Source organism: Cervus canadensis, chromosome 18 (genome assembly GCF_019320065.1).
Source record: "Cervus canadensis isolate Bull #8, Minnesota chromosome 18, ASM1932006v1, whole genome shotgun sequence".
Lineage (NCBI taxonomy): Eukaryota > Metazoa > Chordata > Mammalia > Artiodactyla > Cervidae > Cervus > Cervus canadensis.
Window position 1 is genome coordinate 33202920 of NC_057403.1, and position 20312 is coordinate 33223231.

Below are 20312 nucleotides of genomic sequence, written 5' to 3' on the forward strand. Positions count from 1 at the left end.
AAAAGCAGACCTGTGCATTTAAAACCTATGTTTTCCAAGAGTCAACTGTATAACTTCTTCAGTAAAGAATTCTCTATAAACAGAATGACCTCAACAAATAAGAGGCCTTTTACATTGAAAAATATCCCTGGGGCAAATAAATCACTATTGAAGTGAAGGGCTTCTCATTCTGGAACTAAGGCAGCACAAGGTTTTAGACTAGGGACTGGTAATCTTCTGTAAAGGGCTAAGTATTTAGTAACATTTTGGCCTTTGCAGGCCATGTGGTTTCTCTCAAAATTACTTAATCATTTTGCCACTGTAGTAGGAGAGTGGTTAATATGCAAACGAATGTGGGTGTGTTCCCATCAAACTTTATTCATTTGAATTTCATATGACTTCCCCATGTCAAAATTATTCTTCCTTTGATTTTTTAAAAACCCAACCATTAAAAAACATAAAAACCCATTCCTCAAGGGCCACACAAAACGAGATGTAGGCCAGATTTAGCCCCTGGGCTGCAGCTGGCCAACCCATGTTGCAAGACTATTACTGATATTCTCTTTTAAACATGCTTGCCCACCCTAACATCCTGGCATTTTGCAAAATGCCTCTGATTATTATAACGTTCATTTAGTGGAGCTCAAATAATCCTGCAATGTCTTTTTATGCATATCTCAACCACTGAAGTGCTGACTGCAAACTTAAAGCCAGGTCTTCGTGAACCTCAAACTCCACTTGGAGGAGTGACTGAGGAACACCTCAGATGCCACTGTTCTTGGACAGCTCGGACAGGAGCTACAAGAGGAAACACACGAGGCTGGGTAGAGAACTCACTGTTCGAATTGGCGTAGAGAGTTCGAAGGGAGAAGCCACTGAGCGTCAGCTCCCTCAGCTGGTTCCGCTCACAATGCAGCTGCTCCAAGTTGCACAAGGAGCTAAGATCTAAGTCAGTCAGCTGATTGTCCCGCAAATCCATGTGAGTGATGTATTTATTTCCCTCCAGATTCTCAATAATCATGGTTTTTAGATTGTTCATCCTTAATATTCAGAAATAAGAAAATCATTAGAAATAAAGTCTACTAAACGTGCTTACCAAAAGAAAAAAAACAGGAGAAATATGTTCCTCTTGTCTCTTTCCTAAACAACTTAAGAATTTTACTCCTTGCCTCCTTTTGCAAGGTACTAAGTAAATAAGCACAGATAGCTGTACCTTGGGTTCTTTGTTTACAAGCTAAGTTAGAGACTGTGCAGATTGGCAAATACATGTACAAATTAAATAAAGAGAAAGGAAAGGGGACCATGTCCATAAACAGTTAGTTTAAAACCTGCATCCAAATACCTAGTAAGGTTAGGCAGGGATGAAGGAATAAAACAAAGATACGAGAAGATGAGCATAACCTTTGGGGCTGAGAGCAGCAGGACGGTCACAGAGTAAGTACCACATAAGAGCAAGAGGAAACAGCCACACTGCCTCTCACTGCTCTGCCTACTCTCCAGCGCCAAGATTCCCATTACATTAATTAAGGGAGAGGAAAACAGTCTGTATCTATACGGAATAGTTCAAGGGCAAGTAAAAGCAAATGATGACTTCTTTGTTTTTTTCTATACAGGTATAAGATTTAATGCACACAGGCCTGTTCTCATTTTCCTATTCCTCAATAAATTTTTGTTACCATGTCTTTATGAGGGATATCAATGGCTTAGTGTAAATAACAGAACATTCAGTATGTGTGTTTTACTATCTTCATTTAGGAAAAGATTACAAATAAATAAATAATTTTAAAAAGGAATAAAACTCTCATTAAAAAATATTACTGGTAAAACTGGTAACATTTCAATTCTAATACCACAGATATCAAGAAGAAACCCAATGATTCAACAGAAAAATGGTCAAGTTTATTATGGAAAAATACAAACCACCAATAAGCATACAAAAAGATACTCAACCTCATTCATAATAAATGCCAATTAAAATGATGAAATACTATTTTCTACCTACTACACTAACAAGGAAAAAAGACTCCTAAAATCCAAACATTGGTAAGGATGAAAGGAAATGGGAATTCTCATAAAAGGTTGCTAGGAGGGTAAGTCAGAACAACCTTCATCTCTACCACATGGTACACCTACCTCATTCATAAATCTCTCTGCCATTAAGTGAAAAATGAAGCTTTACTACAGCTTTAAAAATATACATTGTTCTAAAATCCTAATGGTTTCAAGAGTCTTTATTTTTAAAAAGAAAATGTAAAGGAACATCAGAGGTCAGGCAAAAAGAAAGCGCGGTGAACAATGACCAAAACAGACTTCCCCGGTGATGCAGTGGATAAGTATCTACCTGCCAATGCAGAGGGCACAAGTTCGATTCCTGTTCTGGACACATGACACAGAGCAGCTAAGCCCGTGCACCACAACTACTAAGCTGGTGCTCTAGGGCCCACGGGCCACAACTACTGAACCCGCATGCTGCAACTACTGAAGCCCATGTGCCTAAAGCTTGTGCTCCGCAACAACAGGAGCCTCTGCTTGCCGCAACTAGAGAAAGCCCACAAGCAGCAGTGAAGACTCAGTGCAATCAAACATGAAAAAGAATGACCTCACCTCAAATCCACATGTTTGACATGGCTCATCCGGTTCAGCACCCCCAGGTTTAGCACTTCCACTCGGTTTCCGGCCATAAACACTTTATCTAACATAGTGAGTTTCTCATAAACCTCGGGAATTTGACTAAAGTTGTTGAAGGAAATTCCCAGGGAGGAAAGCTGTTGCAGATTTCCCAGTTCTTCAGGTAAAGTGGTCAGGAAGTTGCCATCAAGACAGAGGGTCTGAAGACTGCAAGAAGAGAACAACACAAAACAAAACTCCTTGATGAAACGTTTCAATTGGGATGGATAGAACTAGAATTATGGAATTTTACTTGTCACTAATTTATTATGAGTCCAATATGATTAAGTGCCCTCAGTCTATCTATAGAGACTTACTAAGATGACTTAAATACAGATGGTCCCTCTAACATCAAAGGTAGTCAGAGCCTCTGCAGTTAAAACAAGGGACTAGTCTCTTCTGTAGGCAAGTAACTGCTGCTGACTAGAATTCTCATAATTACATTATCTATTTCACTGCAAGAGCTCACGGAACTACCTTCATTCCAAATGCCAGACAAGTTCCTTACACTGCAAACAAAAGAAAACACAAACCCAGTAAAAATCAGGTACTTACTTTAGCAGACTGCCAATCTGACTCGGCAGGTCGTGGAATCCATTACAGGAAAGGTTGAGCTCAGTGAGGGTAGGAATTTCACATAACAATACAGGAAATGACCCAAGCTTATTATGGGACAAGTTCAGGCCCTTCAGCTGAGAAAATCTAAAAAGCAAAGGCACATTATACTACTGAATGAAAAAGTGATGTCATAAATGTCCATCAAAGAATTTGTTCTGCATATATTTACTGAACACTCAGTATGTGTCAGTGTGTGTGGCACAGACACTAGGATGACTAATGCCCAGTCTGAGCTACCAAGGAAACCAGGTCTGGTGAGATGGGAGTTGTTCTCTCTTCTCCTCAGAAAGGCAGAAACTCTTGAAACACTCGCAATGGTACAATTATTTTCTATCAAGTTAAATCAATACCATTATTGATATGCGTCAAATAATTTCCTTTATGAAATTTCTACATGCAAAATACAAAAGCCTTACAATTAATCAATTCATGGACACAGGACTAGCTAGCAAACCTGTGGATCAAATCTCATTACAAGCAATTTCTCTTTTTGTAGATGACTGAGCCAGTTAGTTAAAAAATACATAGGTGACATGCAGTTTTACTGTAATGTGATGATACATAACACAAAATAGTAATTTTTAACACTTCAAATTTTTATAGAAGTATCTACATGATATCTCACTGAGAGACAGTATCATCATAAATTGGATCCTAAAGAGTCACTCCTATAATTCTACTTAAGAGTATTATACTTCATTATTATACTACTGCAAGATGGTAAGGCTAAGGTGGTGATCTCCACAATGATGAACCATAACATCTGCTTCTAGACTTGAATCTATGGTACCCCTCTCTAACATTTCTCTTTGAAAATTTCAACTTTTGACTTCCAAATATCCTGACTTTGAGTACTGATTGTTCCTTTGGTTTGGCACCTTGACTTCCAATTTCCTAAGCCAGCCCTCAAATAAGACTAATCCTATTTTCATAGAAATTCAGAAGGAAACATTAGAAGTCCACTTCCTTAAAATTATAGCTTGTTTTTATCCACTTCCTTAAAATTATAGCTTGTTTTTATTTATAAACATCAATATTATTAAAATAACTATCTCATTACTACACAGAGGCTTATGTTTGAAAACTTTGCAAAACATTTCAGATGAGGTAAAAATCATACATTTTTTGAAAATTATGAAATACTAGTTACTAAGTATGTAAAATATGTCATTTCAATGTACATTTAGCTTTTTGATTACCATGTAGTTTGAACGCTTTCACTTTCAACTTCTCCCCTCCCCACAAGAAGCCAAATTACTTACACTTCTACCCATTTTTTAAAGAAAGGAAAGAGGTGAAGTTGGTGGAGGGTGGGAATGGGGAATATATTCTAACAAAGGAGATGGAAAAAAATATATGGGTCATTGTCCCTTAGGACTGAAATGGTTCCTTTATTAGGAGAGAGAGGTTTCATCGCTGACAAAAGGCTTGTGAGTTAGCAGTAGCAGATGCAAAGGAAAGATAAAAGCCCTAACCTGGGAGTGGAATTCTTGAAATTTGGCCTATTTCCTTTAAGTTATTTAAGTCTGAAACTTTTGATTTAAAAACTTCTCAAATATGGACTCTCTCTATTTACCCTGGCTGCAGATCACGCTCCACCGTCAATGACTTATAGAAAAAGAATATCCAGATCAAGGGCAGCTCGATGCTGCCTCCATGTCAGAAACTTTTCATCTATCATACCTTGTACAGAGGGGGGAGGGGGAGTGGGAAAACTGAACAAAAATTCTTACTTCTTTAAAAGGGAGGGGAAATTTTCTAATATGTACACAATGGGTAAACATGCTTATCTACAGATATTGACTACAATTAGATTTTAGTAAGTTGGTCTGGAAACCTGTGCCCCACATACTTGTAGAAAGTGTCAAGGCCCCCTGGTCTTTCTAACTGCATGAAGTTGTGTCGCAAGTTGAGGTAGGTGATATCTTGACTGTAGAAGAGATGCTCAGGAACCTCCTCAAGGCTGTGACACGAGAGGTCGACGGTACTGATGCGCTGGGACACCACCTGGACGAGGTCACAGAGAAGAGCCATCTGAGCCAGTGCTGAATGTCTCCCACCCAGCGGAGGATGGAACAGCACTGACACAAGAAGGAACCGATTAAAAAGATGGGGAAGACAAGAAAGGTCACAAGATCTGAGTATTCATTTATAAGCAGCAGTGAATTTTAACTTTCTCCCCAAAACCATAAGATGCTTGAAAAACAGAAAGGTATAAGCTAGCAAAGTGTAAAGTGTCTACAAGTTAAAAAAAAAAAAATAAAGATGGAAAGTTAGTAACAGCTCATGCAGGAAGTAAAGTTAAGATGATTCCAAGTTCAAAACATCAGGAGGGAATGTGGTATTAAAAGACCTTTTAATATGGCCTTTTGCAGCCACACAAGCTCCTAACTTGCTCAGTTTCTTCATCTGTCGTGAGGAAAATTAAAAAACCAAGTATGCAGCACTGCTGCTTAGCATGCAAAAGATGCTCAAAAAAATATTAATTTCTCTTCACAAGGGCAGAAGAATGGAGAAGCTGTTTAAAATTGAAACTAGATTTATTCATAGCAGATTTTATTACTATCACAAATACAGAAATAACACTGAAACAAGGTTTATATTGCTATAATAGTATACTAACAAAACATGGGCTATGAAAACGGATCTTAAAAAAAACAACAAAAGTCATTCATGTTTTGGTGGCATGTCATTATACTGAAACAATCTTTAATGCAACTACCTAGCCCCATAAAGAAAACTGTGTTTAAATCCTGAAAAGATGGCTAAGAAGACAAGAGAATTTGGAAAATGAAATATAATTTAAGAGCAATTCATCTTTAAAGGCTGGGCTAAATACAGACAGAAGCATCAGACTATGACTTAGGGGACAGCTCCATCTATCACGGACCACCACAGTGGGGGGAGAGTCATTTGAACCTCATTGTGTCTCTATTCCTTCAAGCCCCTACCTTCCTCACAGAGTTGGTACCTGAAAACACTTTTGTAAGTGGTCTGCACTGTGCCAATATAAATAAAAAGTTAAGGACCTGGGAGAATTCCATTTCATTCACTATGTATTCAGAAAAGCCTGGAGTGATGTACATAAGAATTATAATTCAATCTCTTGGGAGTAAGTTCAGTTTCAAAATATCTTTCTGTTGGTTTCTCTGTTCTCATCTCCCCATGAGGACGTCTGACAGCTTTTCACCTTGGAAGCTTGCCGCTGCCACCTCTGGTACTCAGCCAAAGTCTCAAAGCTGACAAGATAGGTCTGCGCTTGGGCTCCAGCTGAGCTGAATGCGAGGGAGTACTGACGTCGCTTCACTTCTTCTACCTGAAGCAGCGGGGAGAAAACCAGAACCAATTAAAAATAACAATCCCAATCTAAAAAATCACAGGACAACAACAAAGACAAATAACTCAAGTTTTTTAAGTAGGCAAAAGATCTCAAAAGATATTTCTCCAAAGACAGAGGAATGACCAATAAGCACATGATACAATGTTCTACATCATTGAGTGTGTGCTCAGTCGTGTCTGACTCTTTGTGACCCTGTGGACTGTAGCCCGCCAGGCTCCTCTGTCCTTGGAATTTTCTAGGCAAGAATACTGGAGTGGGTTGCCATTTCCTACGCTAGGGGATCTTCCCAACCCAGGGATAGAACCTGCCTCTCTTGTGTCTCCTGCATTGGTAGGCAGGTTCTTTACCACTGCACCACCTGGGAAGCCCTCTATGTCATTATTTATTAGATAAATGCTAATCAAAACCACAAGGTACCACCTCACATCCGCTAGGATGGTTAAAATAAAAAACACAGATAATAACAAGTGTTGGGTAACAAGCATTAGCAGGGATGCAGGGAAACTGAATCTGGGAATGTAATATGGTACAGTCACTTTGAAAAATAGTTGGGGAGTTCCTCAAAAGGTTAAACATACAGTAACACGTAACCCAGCAATTCCATTCCTAGATACATACCCAAGAAAAAAATGCATCCACACAGAAAGTTTCTGTGAATTACAGCAGCATTATTCATAATAGGAAAAAGTAGAAACAGCCTCCATGTTCATCAACAGGTAAATGTATAAACAAAATGTAGTACATCATACAATACTATTCAGCCATAAATGAGAATAAAACACTGATACACACTACAACCCACACGAACCTTGAAAACATTACACTAAGTGAAAGAAGCCAGTCACAAAGAACCATACGTTGTATGATTCCATTTATATGAACGGTCCAGAATGAGCAAATCTACAGAGACAGAAAGTAGATTAATGGATGCCTGGGGCTAGAGAAGGAATGGGGAGATGAAGGCTAAGTAGCACAGGGTTTCTTTTCAAAGGGTCATGGACATATTCTAAAATCGATTATGGTGACGGTTGCCCAACTCTGTGAATTTACTAAAAGCCACTGAGTTGCATACTTTAAATGGGTTAACCATACAGTATATGAATTTCATCTCAATAAAGCTGTTTAGAAAAAAAACAAAGGGGGAATTCTCTGGTGGTGCAGTGGTTAGGATTCTGTGCTTCCACTGCAGGGGGTTTCAGAACAGGAGAGTCTGCAGGCCCACAAGGTAAGAGCCAAAGTTTCCACTTCAAAGGTAAGACTGCTCCAAACCTTTCCACCTCCACTGTGGTACACTGGAGATAGCTGTCCGCCTGCCTGCAAGGAGTACCCTGGCCTCCTTTTTGGACTCACCCCTTCTCTTACTTTCGAGGTGATGGGCTAGAAGCCATTTCTGACCCTGTCCAGCACAAACGTGGGGCAGAATGAAGAACAGGGAACATGCAAACCTAAAGGTTATTACTAAACTAGCAGAGTCATAACCTGACTTCACATTCTCTGGACCTACTAGATTTTAAAGGAGATGATCTTCCTCAAGAGGTCCTTTTGAAGGTTCTTTGGATACCAGCCCCCTAATTCAACCAATAGTGGCTTCTCACCTACAGATTCCTTGACCAGGCTAACGCATACTATTCCAGTAGGTGACCCCTTCCTCCCCAGACGAGAAGGAACCTGGTGGTCCGCTGACAGCCCATCCTCTAGTGACGTCTGTTGGCCTCTCCAGGTGGCCCCACCAGACATGAGAATCCACCCACCCACCCAATGGCTCATGTTCTCTCTCAACCCAATTGGGTCACATACTAACAAACCCAAGGAATACACAAGAATCCCAACACATGAGTTAGGCTCAATCACCAAAGCAGCCTATCTCATCCTCAAGACTTCTGGTCAGAAGGCAGGATACCAGTGTACTATGTCCCCCTTTCTGCAGGGAATGTGAATCAGGATTCCGTGGGTTCTTTTGAAACCTCTTTCACTAGGCTTGAGGAAACAGTCAGAACTTCCTCCAGTCCCATTTGGGGTGATGGTAGGGATTCATAGCACAACAACAGCTTTCTTCAACAACCCAGCCTATATACCATTGATGAAGATGAAGTCTTTTTATAGTTATGGAACCACTTACATCTTTCTCTGACATCTCACTTCTGTATGTCATAGCTACTGAATCTCGGTGAGTCAGCTGGAAACTTCCAAGTTATAAATCATTAGACTTCTGGTGCCAAGTAAAGACTGAACCAAATGGCAGAAACACAAAATACTTTTAAACAAATAAGAATCATATTACAAAGATCCAATAAAATTAAATAATATTCACAACATTCAATTGTGATGCTTACAACTAGGCTATTTTTATTAGTAATAAATCACCACAATTCAATGAGTCTGTGTCAAAATAAAGGACTTTGTTGAAATGAAGAACAGGCATTATTGATTGCTTTAGAATAACCTTTTCCTCGAAATATTTTTTATGGGATGTTTGACACAGAAAAATAGTCATATAATGTCAAATTCTGAGAAAGGCTTGTAAATCTTCCACAATTTGTCAACTTCTGTGTAATTTTGTTAAGTTTTGCAATATGTATCTTGAGACTACATGGTAATACATGTAAAATGTTCCTCTCATCAGTTTGCAGTGAGCCTCCTTATCCCTATTAATGCTTTTGCACATTAATATCTTTCTCAGGAGGCAAGTTTTACTGGGTTATAATTTACATTAAATTTGTGATTTCTTTTTAATTCATAAACTGTAAGTGAACAATCTGACGAGATGGAACAAATATAGTTGGACAACCCCATCACCCACAAAACATCCCTCATGCTGTTTTGCGGCCAATCCCCTTCTTCCATATCATGGCACAACAACTGGTCTCTTTTCTATGACTACAGTTTTTTTTTTTTAATTTCACGTAAATTGAATCATACAATAAATAGACTTTTACATCTGGCTTTTTCCACTGAATGTTTTGAGACGCACCCTTTTTCCTGTGTGTATCAGCAGCTCATGCCTTTTCACTGCTCAGTGGCGCAGTGAATACAGCACATGTGGATACAGCACATCTGTTTTATCAATTCACCACTCAGTGAACATTGAGTTGCTTCCAGTTTGAGTCAATTATAACCAAAGTTGCTATGAACATTCACTTACACTTTTTGTAAATATTTGTGTTCATTTCTCAGTATCTAAGAGAAATGCTCAGCTTTCTGATAAGCAGATTTTTAACTATAAGAAACAAAAAAAACAGGTTTTCCAAAGTGACTGTGTTCCTAGTCGCTTCCCAACTTTGCCAAAATAGGTTGTCTATTACCAAGTTGTAAATGTTCTTTATGTAGTCTTGACACAAGTCCTATGTTGCATACAAACTTTCATGTACTTTGTATGCTGTTAATATAACCACACCAATTTTCTTTTGGTTGCTATTTGACTAGTGTGATTTTTCTATCATTTCATATTCAGCCTTCTATTAGGTGTGTCTCCTATAGACAGTAAGTAGTACAAAATATTTGGATTTATAACTTACCATGCTAATTATTTTGCTCCTTTTTCTCAATCCTTTACCTGCCTGCCTTCTTTTAGCATTACAGAATTTATATTCTCTTTTCCCACTCTACTTTTAGTAGTGATCCTTAAAATTTTTAAGTTTGTACTTGACCATTTTTCTAACAAAACGTAAAGCTATTTGGTGGTGGCTCAGAGGGTAAAGCGTCTGCCTGCAATGCAGGAGACCTGGATTCGATCCCTGGGTTGGGAAGATCCCCTGGAGAACGAAATGGCAACCCATTCTGGTACTCTTGCCTGGAAAATCCCATGGACGGAGAAGCCTGGTAGGCTACAGTCCATGGGGGTCGCAAAGAGTCGACACAACTGAGCGAATTCACTTTCACTTTCTTTCTTTCCTCTTATCCAAAGACTGCGTCACATGTTCCTCATTGAACACATCACCACATTCTGACTGCTGTTCAGGTGTTTGAGCTTTAGTTGTTGAAATTTATATTTAAAATATAAAAAAATTTAAATCTTTTTACAATCAGTATTAAATTTACTACCATATTTTATCAGTGTTTGCACTCATCATCTATTCTTATATCTTATACCTTCCTTTTGAATTTACTTTCCTTTGTTCCTTTGTTGTTTTCTTCTTTTTTTCCCTGTTTATTTGGAGAGGTGTTGTTTTTTAGACATACATCTTTAGTAGTTCTTTCAGTGAGGATATATGCCAGCTCATTAGTTTTATGTTGTTTTTTTTTCCCCTTCAGCTGTGCAGCATGGCTTGCAGGACCTTAGTTCCCTGACCAGGGACTGAACCCAGTGAAAGCACAAAGTCCTAGCTACTGGACCACCAGGTAAGACCCTCATTAGTTTTTAAATGTCTGAAAATGTTCTATTTTGCCTTGATTCTCACAAAGTAATTCAACTGAATATAAAATACAGGTTGACATTTATTTTCTCTCAGTAATTTTGCAAATACTCTTCTGTACATATTGTTGATGAAAAGAAAGCTGTTGTCAGCCTGTCAATTATTTGCAGGTTCTTTTCTCTCTTATAACTTCCAATAAACAGTAGCATTATCTGTTTCCAATCATCTATCACTCTGATGACTTCGACTGCTTTTCCTATCATGGGGAATTCTCTTGTACAGATGCAAAAAATGCAGGTCTCTCTAGTTGCCTGATAGGAGTTTATGAGCACTCCAGACTCAATTTCAGTCTAACGGGGGAAAAGGAGAAATAGGAAAGAATCTGTTTTGGTGGAAGATGCTAAGTTTCCAAAGGCAGGCCTCTCTGGCTGCTTGATAGGAGTTTATGAGCACTCCAGACTCAATTTCAGTCTAATGGGAGAAAAGGAGAAATAGGAAAGAATCAGTTTTGGTGCTGGATGCTAAGTTTCCAAAGGCAGCCTAGTTTCCAAAAGGAGCCACTACTTCTAGTTTCCAAAGGCAGCAGCCCCTGGCTACTCTTGGTGGTACTACTGACAGCATTTAGTGCCTAGCAGTGGAAGCAGGGGTTTCTTCAACAGACGGGTTCTGTGGCAGAACCTGGGGCATGGATAAGTCTCCATGAAGATGAATTTGAGCAAACTACAAGAGATGGTGGAGGACACAGGAGCCTGACATGCTGCAGTCCATGGGGTCACAAACGGTCCAACACGACTTAGCAACTGATCAACAACATAGTCTTTGGACCTCCAAGGGAGTCTGTGATGTAAAAAACTTGTTTTATGTGTAAATTAGCCTGAGTCCGTTTCTTTTAAACCTAAGAATGCAAAAACTTTGTGATGTAATCTTTAATAATGTTCAGAATAGCTTCTTTGAAAAGATGTGGAAAAAACTCTGAAAGGCATATGTGATTTTTTATTTTTTTAATTAAGATGACCAAAGAAAGAATAATTTATCTTTGTGGGTCTTACCTTTCCCCCAACCAGAGGCAATATGTGCATCTTCCCAGTCTGACAATCCTTCACTGAGGACACGATGAGGCAGGTGCCACAGAGAACAACCAGGCGTTCAGCCCACTTATGCAGCTGGGTCTTTCCCTTGCGTACATTATAGATGCCAGACAGAAGGATTCGATCCAGATGATCCATCTGGCATGGTTTTTCTGAAAAGAAAAGAGTATATCAGAAGCCACCATTAAGGTGGTACAAAAATAATGAAAGGGAAAAAGAAAGCATTACATGTTAACATTCAGCAACCCTAATACAGATTTAAGTAACCAAGCAATGTAAGTACTACAAAATAAGCTCTCAGTCTTAAAATGTTGTCCAGCCCTGAAGTTATACAATGGGAAGCACTATGAATTTCAGATGCCACTGTCAATCCTTCTTCCAGTCACAGCCCCCATGTACACAAAGAAAGGCAGTATGACAGAGTGGTTAAGATCATGGACTTGGGAGTCAGACATTCAAACTTGAGTCCTGCTACTTACTTTGATTCCTTGAAGTACATAACCTCCCTGACCTTGACATCCCCCGCTTACACAGCTCAGATCTTAACACTACCTACCTTTGGAAGGTTCTCATAAAAAATCAAGGTGATGAATATAAAGCAGTAAGCAGGGTTTCAGATACAAAAGAAGTATGGACTAAGAGGCAGCCACTATTGTTGTACCTAGTCTACTGCAGAAGGAGGAAATTAATAACTACTTCTGTACACAATCCTCCATCTTCCCGCTCTGTGTGTGGAAAAGCTTTTGGCTGATATTTCAATCAATTATCCCAATCACGGTAGCAGAAGCTGATACAGACATGCAAGAGCATCTCTCTTTTACCACCCTTTAGAAAACTTTATATGACAGGTAATGGTGAACAAAACAGAGCATTATAACAGAAGAAATGTTCTTGGTTAAAGTACTATTGGAAACAGACAGTAACTCTACACAAAAATGAACAGAAGCAGCAACAGTATGAGGCTGAGCAAACAGCAACAGACTGGGAAGTGAAAAAACTGGGTTTTACCCAATACTATTACATAATTGATTAAACCCTGGGCATCATGGTACCCTTTTGACTGTATGTTTCCTGTATAAAAAATGAGGAAATGGGCTGGCTTACTTCAAAGCTTTAAACTTTGTATGTTAACACCACCATTTCTCCTTCTAGTCTAGGCCAACCCTTTCATCTATATTCTAAATTCCACATTCCTTGGGGAGTTTGGTTCTTCTTCCTTCTCACTCTTTATCTCCACCCTCCCTATTGTTTCCATCAAAGCTACAAAAGCACTCAAGTTTTCTCCAATTCCCTCTCAGTCTCAACTGTAGAATTCCTTTAGATCAGGGATTCTCCAATTTCTATGTGCCCAAGAATTATCTAAGAATTAGTTTACAATGCAGAACACTAAGACCTACCCACAGAGAGTTTAATTCAGAGGATCTGGGATGGAACAAAGGAAAGTATGTTTTAACAAGTATCTCAAGTAATTTAAATGCAGATGGCCCACAAATCATATTTTAAGAAACTCTATAAGTTTATCCTTTTAAGGCTCTTTCCTTCTCATCTGTGTTTCTATAGTAGCTATCTGTAGCTACTCTCAGAAAGGAATATTCAATTTTGGGGGGAATAAGTTATTTATACATAAAATAGTATGCTGTCTTTTTATTATTTTTGGAGAGTTTGCTAGATATTCAGAGTGCCTCAAGTCTCTGATCTTCTGAAAGTGGTAAAAAACAGAATGAGGAAGTTCTAATAAATGTTTGGAATGACTAATAGTTCTAGTTAAAAACAGACTTACAATCTCAAAAGTCAAGATTCTAAGTGGAAAATTACGGATAATTTTAATTTCCCTATATATTTATACTTTGAAATGTTCTATAAAGAAAATAGAAAATAGGGGCTTCCCAGGTGGCGCTAGTGGTAAAGAACCCACCTGCCAATGCAGGAGTCGTAAGAGACACAGGTTTGTTCCCTGGGTCAGGAAGATCCCCTGGAGAAGGGCCTGGCAACCCACTCCAGTATTTTTGCCTGGAGAATCCGATGGACAGAGAAGCCTGGTGGGCTATAGTCTGAGCAACTGACACTTTCATTTTCATAAAGAACATGGAATGTTTTATAATTTTTTTTTTAAAGTTTCTAAAAAATCAAGGAGAATTCTCTAACAATGAGTACTTCTACTGCCCATAGTATAATCTCTAAACATTATGTTTCATTAAAATGAACCAGGAGAAAGAAAGAAATAATAAAAAAAAAAAAAAAAAAAAAAAAAAAAAAAAAAAAAAAAAAAAACAAAAAAAAGAAAAAAAAATAAATAAATAAAATAAAATGAACCAGGAGTCCTTAGAAAAATCACCTATTCCTGGTGTGAGTTAGATGATGAAAAGATCAGCTTAGGACATCTTTTTGTGTAAGAACTTAATGGAAAAATCTAGAATGTTACCAAAGACTGCTGGGCTAGGCTCAGTCACTCAGTGACTCTTTGTGATCCCATGGACTATATCCCCTCAGTCTCCTCCGTCCATGGGATTTTCCCAGCAGGAATACTGGAATGGGTTGCCATTTCCTCCTCTGGGGGATCTTCCTGATCCAGGGATCGAACCTGCATCTCCTGTGGCTCCTGCATTGACAGGCAGATTCTTTACCACTGAGCCACCTGGGTGGCCCTACTGCAGTCATGTTGGAAGGACACAGAAGGCAACCTGAAAGAGCTCCCAGGAACTGAGAAGCAACAAATTAAGCATCAGAAAGAAAAATGGCTGCAATGAATTGAAACAAATATACATAAGTTCATGAGATCATGATACTCAAAACAGACAATAAAAAATGAAGTCACACAGACCTTGAGAATATAAACTGAAAGGTAAAGCAATATAGTTTCTAGAAAATAATAAAGGGAAGGACTACTAAATTGGACTCCATCAAAATGAAATACTTCTTTTAATCAAAAGATACCATTAAGGTTCTGGTTCTGAGTTAGAGAAAGCACACTCGGCCCTGTCTCTCCCACTGAATTCACCTATAAAACCTGGACAGAACATCTGGAATGCTGGAGAACCCCAAATAGGATGAACACAAAGTCAAGCCCAGACAGTTCATAATCAAACTGCTGAAAATTAAAGACAAAGGAAAAACCTTTAAAGAAGCCAGAGGAAAATGAAGCACTGTTTGTATGGGAACAACTGCTCGAGCAACTGCATGAAGGCTGTGCAGGAGCGGTCTGTGCTATCTTTCCAACTGCTCTGAAAATCTAAAGCCAGTTAAAAATAGAAAGTTAAAGGGACAAATAAATAAACACTGGCTGATATTATTGGGGATAAAAATGAAACATTTACTTACACTGCAAGAGTAAAACAGGAAACTTCAAAACAAATTTCAAACTTGGAAGCAGTGGTTGGTGAAGTAATCCCACCATCTGGTTTTGTGACCCTGAACAAGTTCTATTAACGTATTTTTGAGCCTTAATTTCCCAAGTTAAAGACCAAGGAGCTGGATTAGATGATCCCTAGTCCTGCCCAGGTCTCACATTTTATGGATCCTTCTTATTCCTCTAAACTGTTTCTCTATCAACTAAAGACTAAGGGTACCTTAGAGGTTAAGAAGATGAGATTTAGAATCAGTTGAGACCTCTCCCGAGTAATAATATCTACCTGAATGCTTGTAAGGATGAAAGGAAAAACAGTATGCAGAGTGCTCAAGCACCTGTGCTCAGCACATAGTGAAGGTATATAATAAAGACAGTCATTATTAATATAATGAAAGTCCTGCCTTAAGCCTCCTTCTTTTCCTATATTTTAAGTATTACTTTCAATCTTTAACAGCCTCTGCAGATTTAACACTCCCATGTACCTGACTCCCAGATCTGTATTTCCAAAGCTCCTGGTTCCACATATCCGACTACCTGCCAGACATCTCCAACTGGATGTCTACCACTGCTTACAGTTACGCTTGCCTGAAACCAGATCCTTCTCACAACTCAAGTCCTGTCATTCTCCCAAAGCCACCCAGGCTCAAAACCTCGGTCAGTTTTGCCTCTTAGGATCTCTTCAACTCCTTTTCTTGATCAACCACCAACACTTACTATTCCTTCAAAAAGTCTCTATATGAATGATTCCTTCCCATTCCCTAGTTCAGATCCCTAATACAAGCCTGAATTATTATCCATTCTGGTGCCAGATTCATCTTTCTCAGCCCCACTTGGATCCCATCACTTCCTCTACCATCTGCCAAATGAAGGGCAAATTTCTGATACTGCACTCAAGGCCTAGAACAATCTGGACTCAAATTATCTGATTCACAGAACATACACTGAAATTCCTAATACCCTTCCCCTGTCCTCCTTTTCCTTTGTGATCACTGAAATTGTGCCCATTTTTAAGGAACCAACTCAAAAACTACTTCTTCAGAAAGACTTCTGTTTCTAGAGACCTTCCTGATAATCTAGAACAGTAAAGGGGAACTTCCCCATCATCTATTACAATCTATCACATAGGTATATTAATAAAAAATACTGTTGGTATTAGCATTAGACAAAGAGATCAATGTAATAGGATAGAGTCCAAAAATAACCTCTGCCTGTACATGAACTTAATAAAGGTGATGCATCAGATCAGTAGGAAAAGGATGAGCTATTTCATAAGTATTGTTGAGACAACTGGCTATCAGTAGAGAAAAAAAAATAAAGTTAGATTCCTACCTTGTATCACATTTTAAAACTATAAAAATACTGGAAGAAAATATAGAGGATAATTATGACCTAGGACAGGAAAGGAATGTAAATGTATTAAAGGAAAATATTCACTAAATATGATTAAGTAAATCTTCTGCACCATAAAAAAACAATAAATAAAACTACAAAACAAGCTACAAGTTGGAAGAAAAATATGTCACAAATACAGCATCCAGAGGATTTATATTCAGAATATATACACAAGTCTTTCAGATAAGAAAAAAGATAAACAGAAATATATAAAGGCTAATTCAAAGAAGAAGAAAATAAGATCTAATATAACTATGAAACAATATTCCACCATTCTAGTAATCAAGGAAGCAAAATTAAAACAATGAGACCATCATTTAATCTGTCAGATTAGTAAAAACTTTAAATGCTAATAATATTAAAAGTCCCAATAATTTCATGTTTAAAGATCTACTCTGAAGAAGAACAGGTGTGCAAAGATGCAATTTTACCACAATACTATGTAAAATAGCGCATCACTAGGGAAACTGTTATATAGACTATAATACATACGTGACATTCAACAGTATGCAACGTAAAGAAATGCATATAGAAGAGTTAAGAAAAGACCTCCAAAATGCTGCTGGGAGAAAAAAAGCATGAAGACCAATACCAAATGATAGGATTTATGTAAAAAAAAAAAAACATATTTCTACAAATACACATTAGATAGGAATAAAAGTTAGAAAATTCTCAACAGGTATATACCAAATTGATTAGTATATCGTAATTATCACACTATATGTCATTGCTTAATAGATAGCCACTATTGGTATATACTTGTACTGACTCAAAACACTACTTGTAGGAATCACTTCCTCCCTCAATCCTAGAGGTCAGCCATTCTCTTCACTTTTAGAATAATCATTTCCTTGTTTTCTTTGTATTTTTGCTACTTATGTATTAGTTATAGCAGTTTTAACTACTGTAACAAAAAGAATGTATCTAATTCAACAGAAATCTAATTCTCTGCTAGGGTGGGCAGTATAGGTTGCCAGGAGTCAACTCTGTCGAGAAACTCTAGCTGATGGTGGCTCTGCCATTTCAACACATGACTTCAACGTTGCTCGGATGACTGCCTCCCTAGCCTACAGGAGAGGAAAAGAACAAGAAGTCTGCATGGGAAGGTTTAGGAACCAGGTGTAGAAGTGGCACACAATTTCATTCCATACCACTGATGAAAATTTTGTCACAGGTGCACATCTAACTGCATAAAAGATTGAGAATGAGGTATAGCTGAGCAGTCAATCCCTGACTTGTTATGGAAGGAGGAAAGAGCAGATCTTGATGGGCAAACAGTGGTCCTGTCACACGTCTCTACACAATATGGCTGAGTTTTGCTTGTTTTCAAATTTTAAATGAATGGAAACATAATATGTGATTCTTTTGTATCTAGTTTCTTTTGTATGTGTTTATGCCCCTTGGATGGAAGTGTCTCAGACAACCTGTGAGAGAATATGGGACATAAAGAAATGCTCAGGCTGGGTGCTATGCTACCTGAACTATTTAGTCCCAGCAAATCACACCTCCCAGACTCCACTTCCTCATACATAATAAGGAGTTGATTAATTGAACTCTCTTAATCTCTGTGATCAATCATAATACCCACTCATCTTTAGTCACACATGTTATTTCAAGGCTTTTATATCATGAATCTGCACTGAGTCACTCTACTCACTTTCCCCCAGCACCCACACCAGCAAGACTGATAACTAGCACTTGCACAACGGCCCTTGAAGTACTGAGCAACTTTTATATTCAGCAAACACAGCAAAACTAACTGGCCTCAACTTGGGCCCCTCTGACCCTCAACTTATTAAAATTATATTCTAACCTAAGGTAACTCACCGAAGGCTCTACACATGAAATATTGAAAGCTGATTGATAAGCTATTAATATTTGCTTCAAAAAATACTTCAAATTCTTTAATACTCCTTTCTTCAAAAGGTGAGGCCTAATTCCCCACTCAACAGTGTGTGCTGTTTTTGGTGACACAATTCTAATGAACACAAAGTGGTAAAAACAATGGTGACTTATGAAACTAGGTCATAAACAACTGTGTGTGTGTTTGCATGTACATGTATGCACACACTCATGTGCATGTGTGTGTGTCTCATCACTGGGGGCAATCAGCTGCCACAACATGAAGATATTTACGCAGCTCGAGAGAGGGGTCCACATAGCGAGGAACTGAGATCTCCTGCCAAAAGCTGGTGAAAAATGGGGCCTTTACCAACAGCCACATGAGTGAGCCATGTTAGAAGTGAATCTTCCAGCCCCACTCAAGCCTATACAGCTTCAGCCAATACAAAGAGTACTATATCAGGGCTTCCCTGGCGGTCTAGTGGTGAAGAATCCACCTGCCTATGGAGGTGACACAGGTTCAAGCCCTGGTCCAGGACGATCCCACATGCTGTGGGGCAACTAAGCCCATGCACCACAGCTACTGCGCCTGCACTCTAGAGCCTGTGAGCCACAACTACTGAAGCCTGCCTACCTAGAGCCTGTGCTCCACAAGAGAAACCACTGCAATGGAAACCCCCACACCACAGCTAGAAACTAACGCCTGCTCTCTGCAACTAGAGAAAGCTCGCACACAGCAACGAAAGACGCAATGCAACCAAAAATAAAAAAATAAATAAAATTAAAAAAAAAAAAAAATAAAGTACTTAGGATAAATTTAACCAAGGAGGTGCAAGACTCATACACTGAAAGGAAAAACAACCCTAAAAAAAAAAATAAAGCTTACTAAATTCAACAATATACACATCTGATGAGTCCATCAAATGTTAAGTCATATATAATAACCACCTACTTCTTAACATTCTCGAACTATCCAGAAGTTCATGAACCTTATAAGGAATTTGAAAATCTGAAACTAAAGCTATGATTTGATCGAAATGCTGGCAAAGGTACATAATAATTCAGAAGTCGGCAAAACACTAGAACAAAAAGAGCAAAAATGAGAAGACTTTTGCTGTTGTTTTCTGACTGTCTAAGTTAAGGCAGCTTTGAATAAAATATTTTTAAAAGGCTGAAGTTACAAATAATCAATTAAAAATAGTTAATGCTTGATTTAAAATGGATAACCAACAAAGACCTTCTATAAAGCTCAGGGAATTCTGCTCAATGTTATATGGCCGCCTGGATGGGAGGAGAGATTGGGGGAAGAATGGATACACGTATATGATTGACTGAGTGCCTTTGCTGCTCACCTGAAACTATCACAACATTGTTAATTGGCTATACCTTAATACAAAACAAAAAGTTGTTTTTTTTAAGTAGTTAATATATTCACAAAGCCACTGAAAAATTCTTACCACCATAAAATCGGAGCATACAGCCAAGGTCAGGATTTGCTGCCTCCTCTTGTATTCGTGCAGGGTCATCAAACCCCAGTCTGGATAAGTAATCATAAACAATCTGAAGAGGTCGTTCGGTAGGTTCCAGTCTCCTGCTTACACAATTCAGAAGAAAAATATTTGGTAAGTTATAAACACACTTTATTTGATTTTTAAAATGTTTCAACTGCTCTTGATTTTTACTTCTAT

The 20312-nt window shown here is 38.4% G+C and overlaps 1 protein-coding gene across 1 annotated transcript in view; it reads right to left on the reverse strand.

Moving 5' to 3' along the window:
- Window positions 1–20312, reverse strand: part of PHLPP2 (PH domain and leucine rich repeat protein phosphatase 2) — a 59679-nt gene that overhangs the window by 22990 nt on the left and 16377 nt on the right. Inside the window, exons 3-9 of the mRNA XM_043436286.1 lie at window positions 20082–20215; window positions 12006–12196; window positions 6455–6580; window positions 5117–5271; window positions 3202–3348; window positions 2584–2814; window positions 817–1019 (exon numbers count right to left, since the gene is read on the reverse strand). Of these exons, the coding sequence (XP_043292221.1) occupies window positions 817–1019; window positions 2584–2814; window positions 3202–3348; window positions 5117–5271; window positions 6455–6580; window positions 12006–12196; window positions 20082–20215 (1187 nt within the window). The remainder of the gene's footprint in view (window positions 1–816; window positions 1020–2583; window positions 2815–3201; window positions 3349–5116; window positions 5272–6454; window positions 6581–12005; window positions 12197–20081; window positions 20216–20312) is intronic.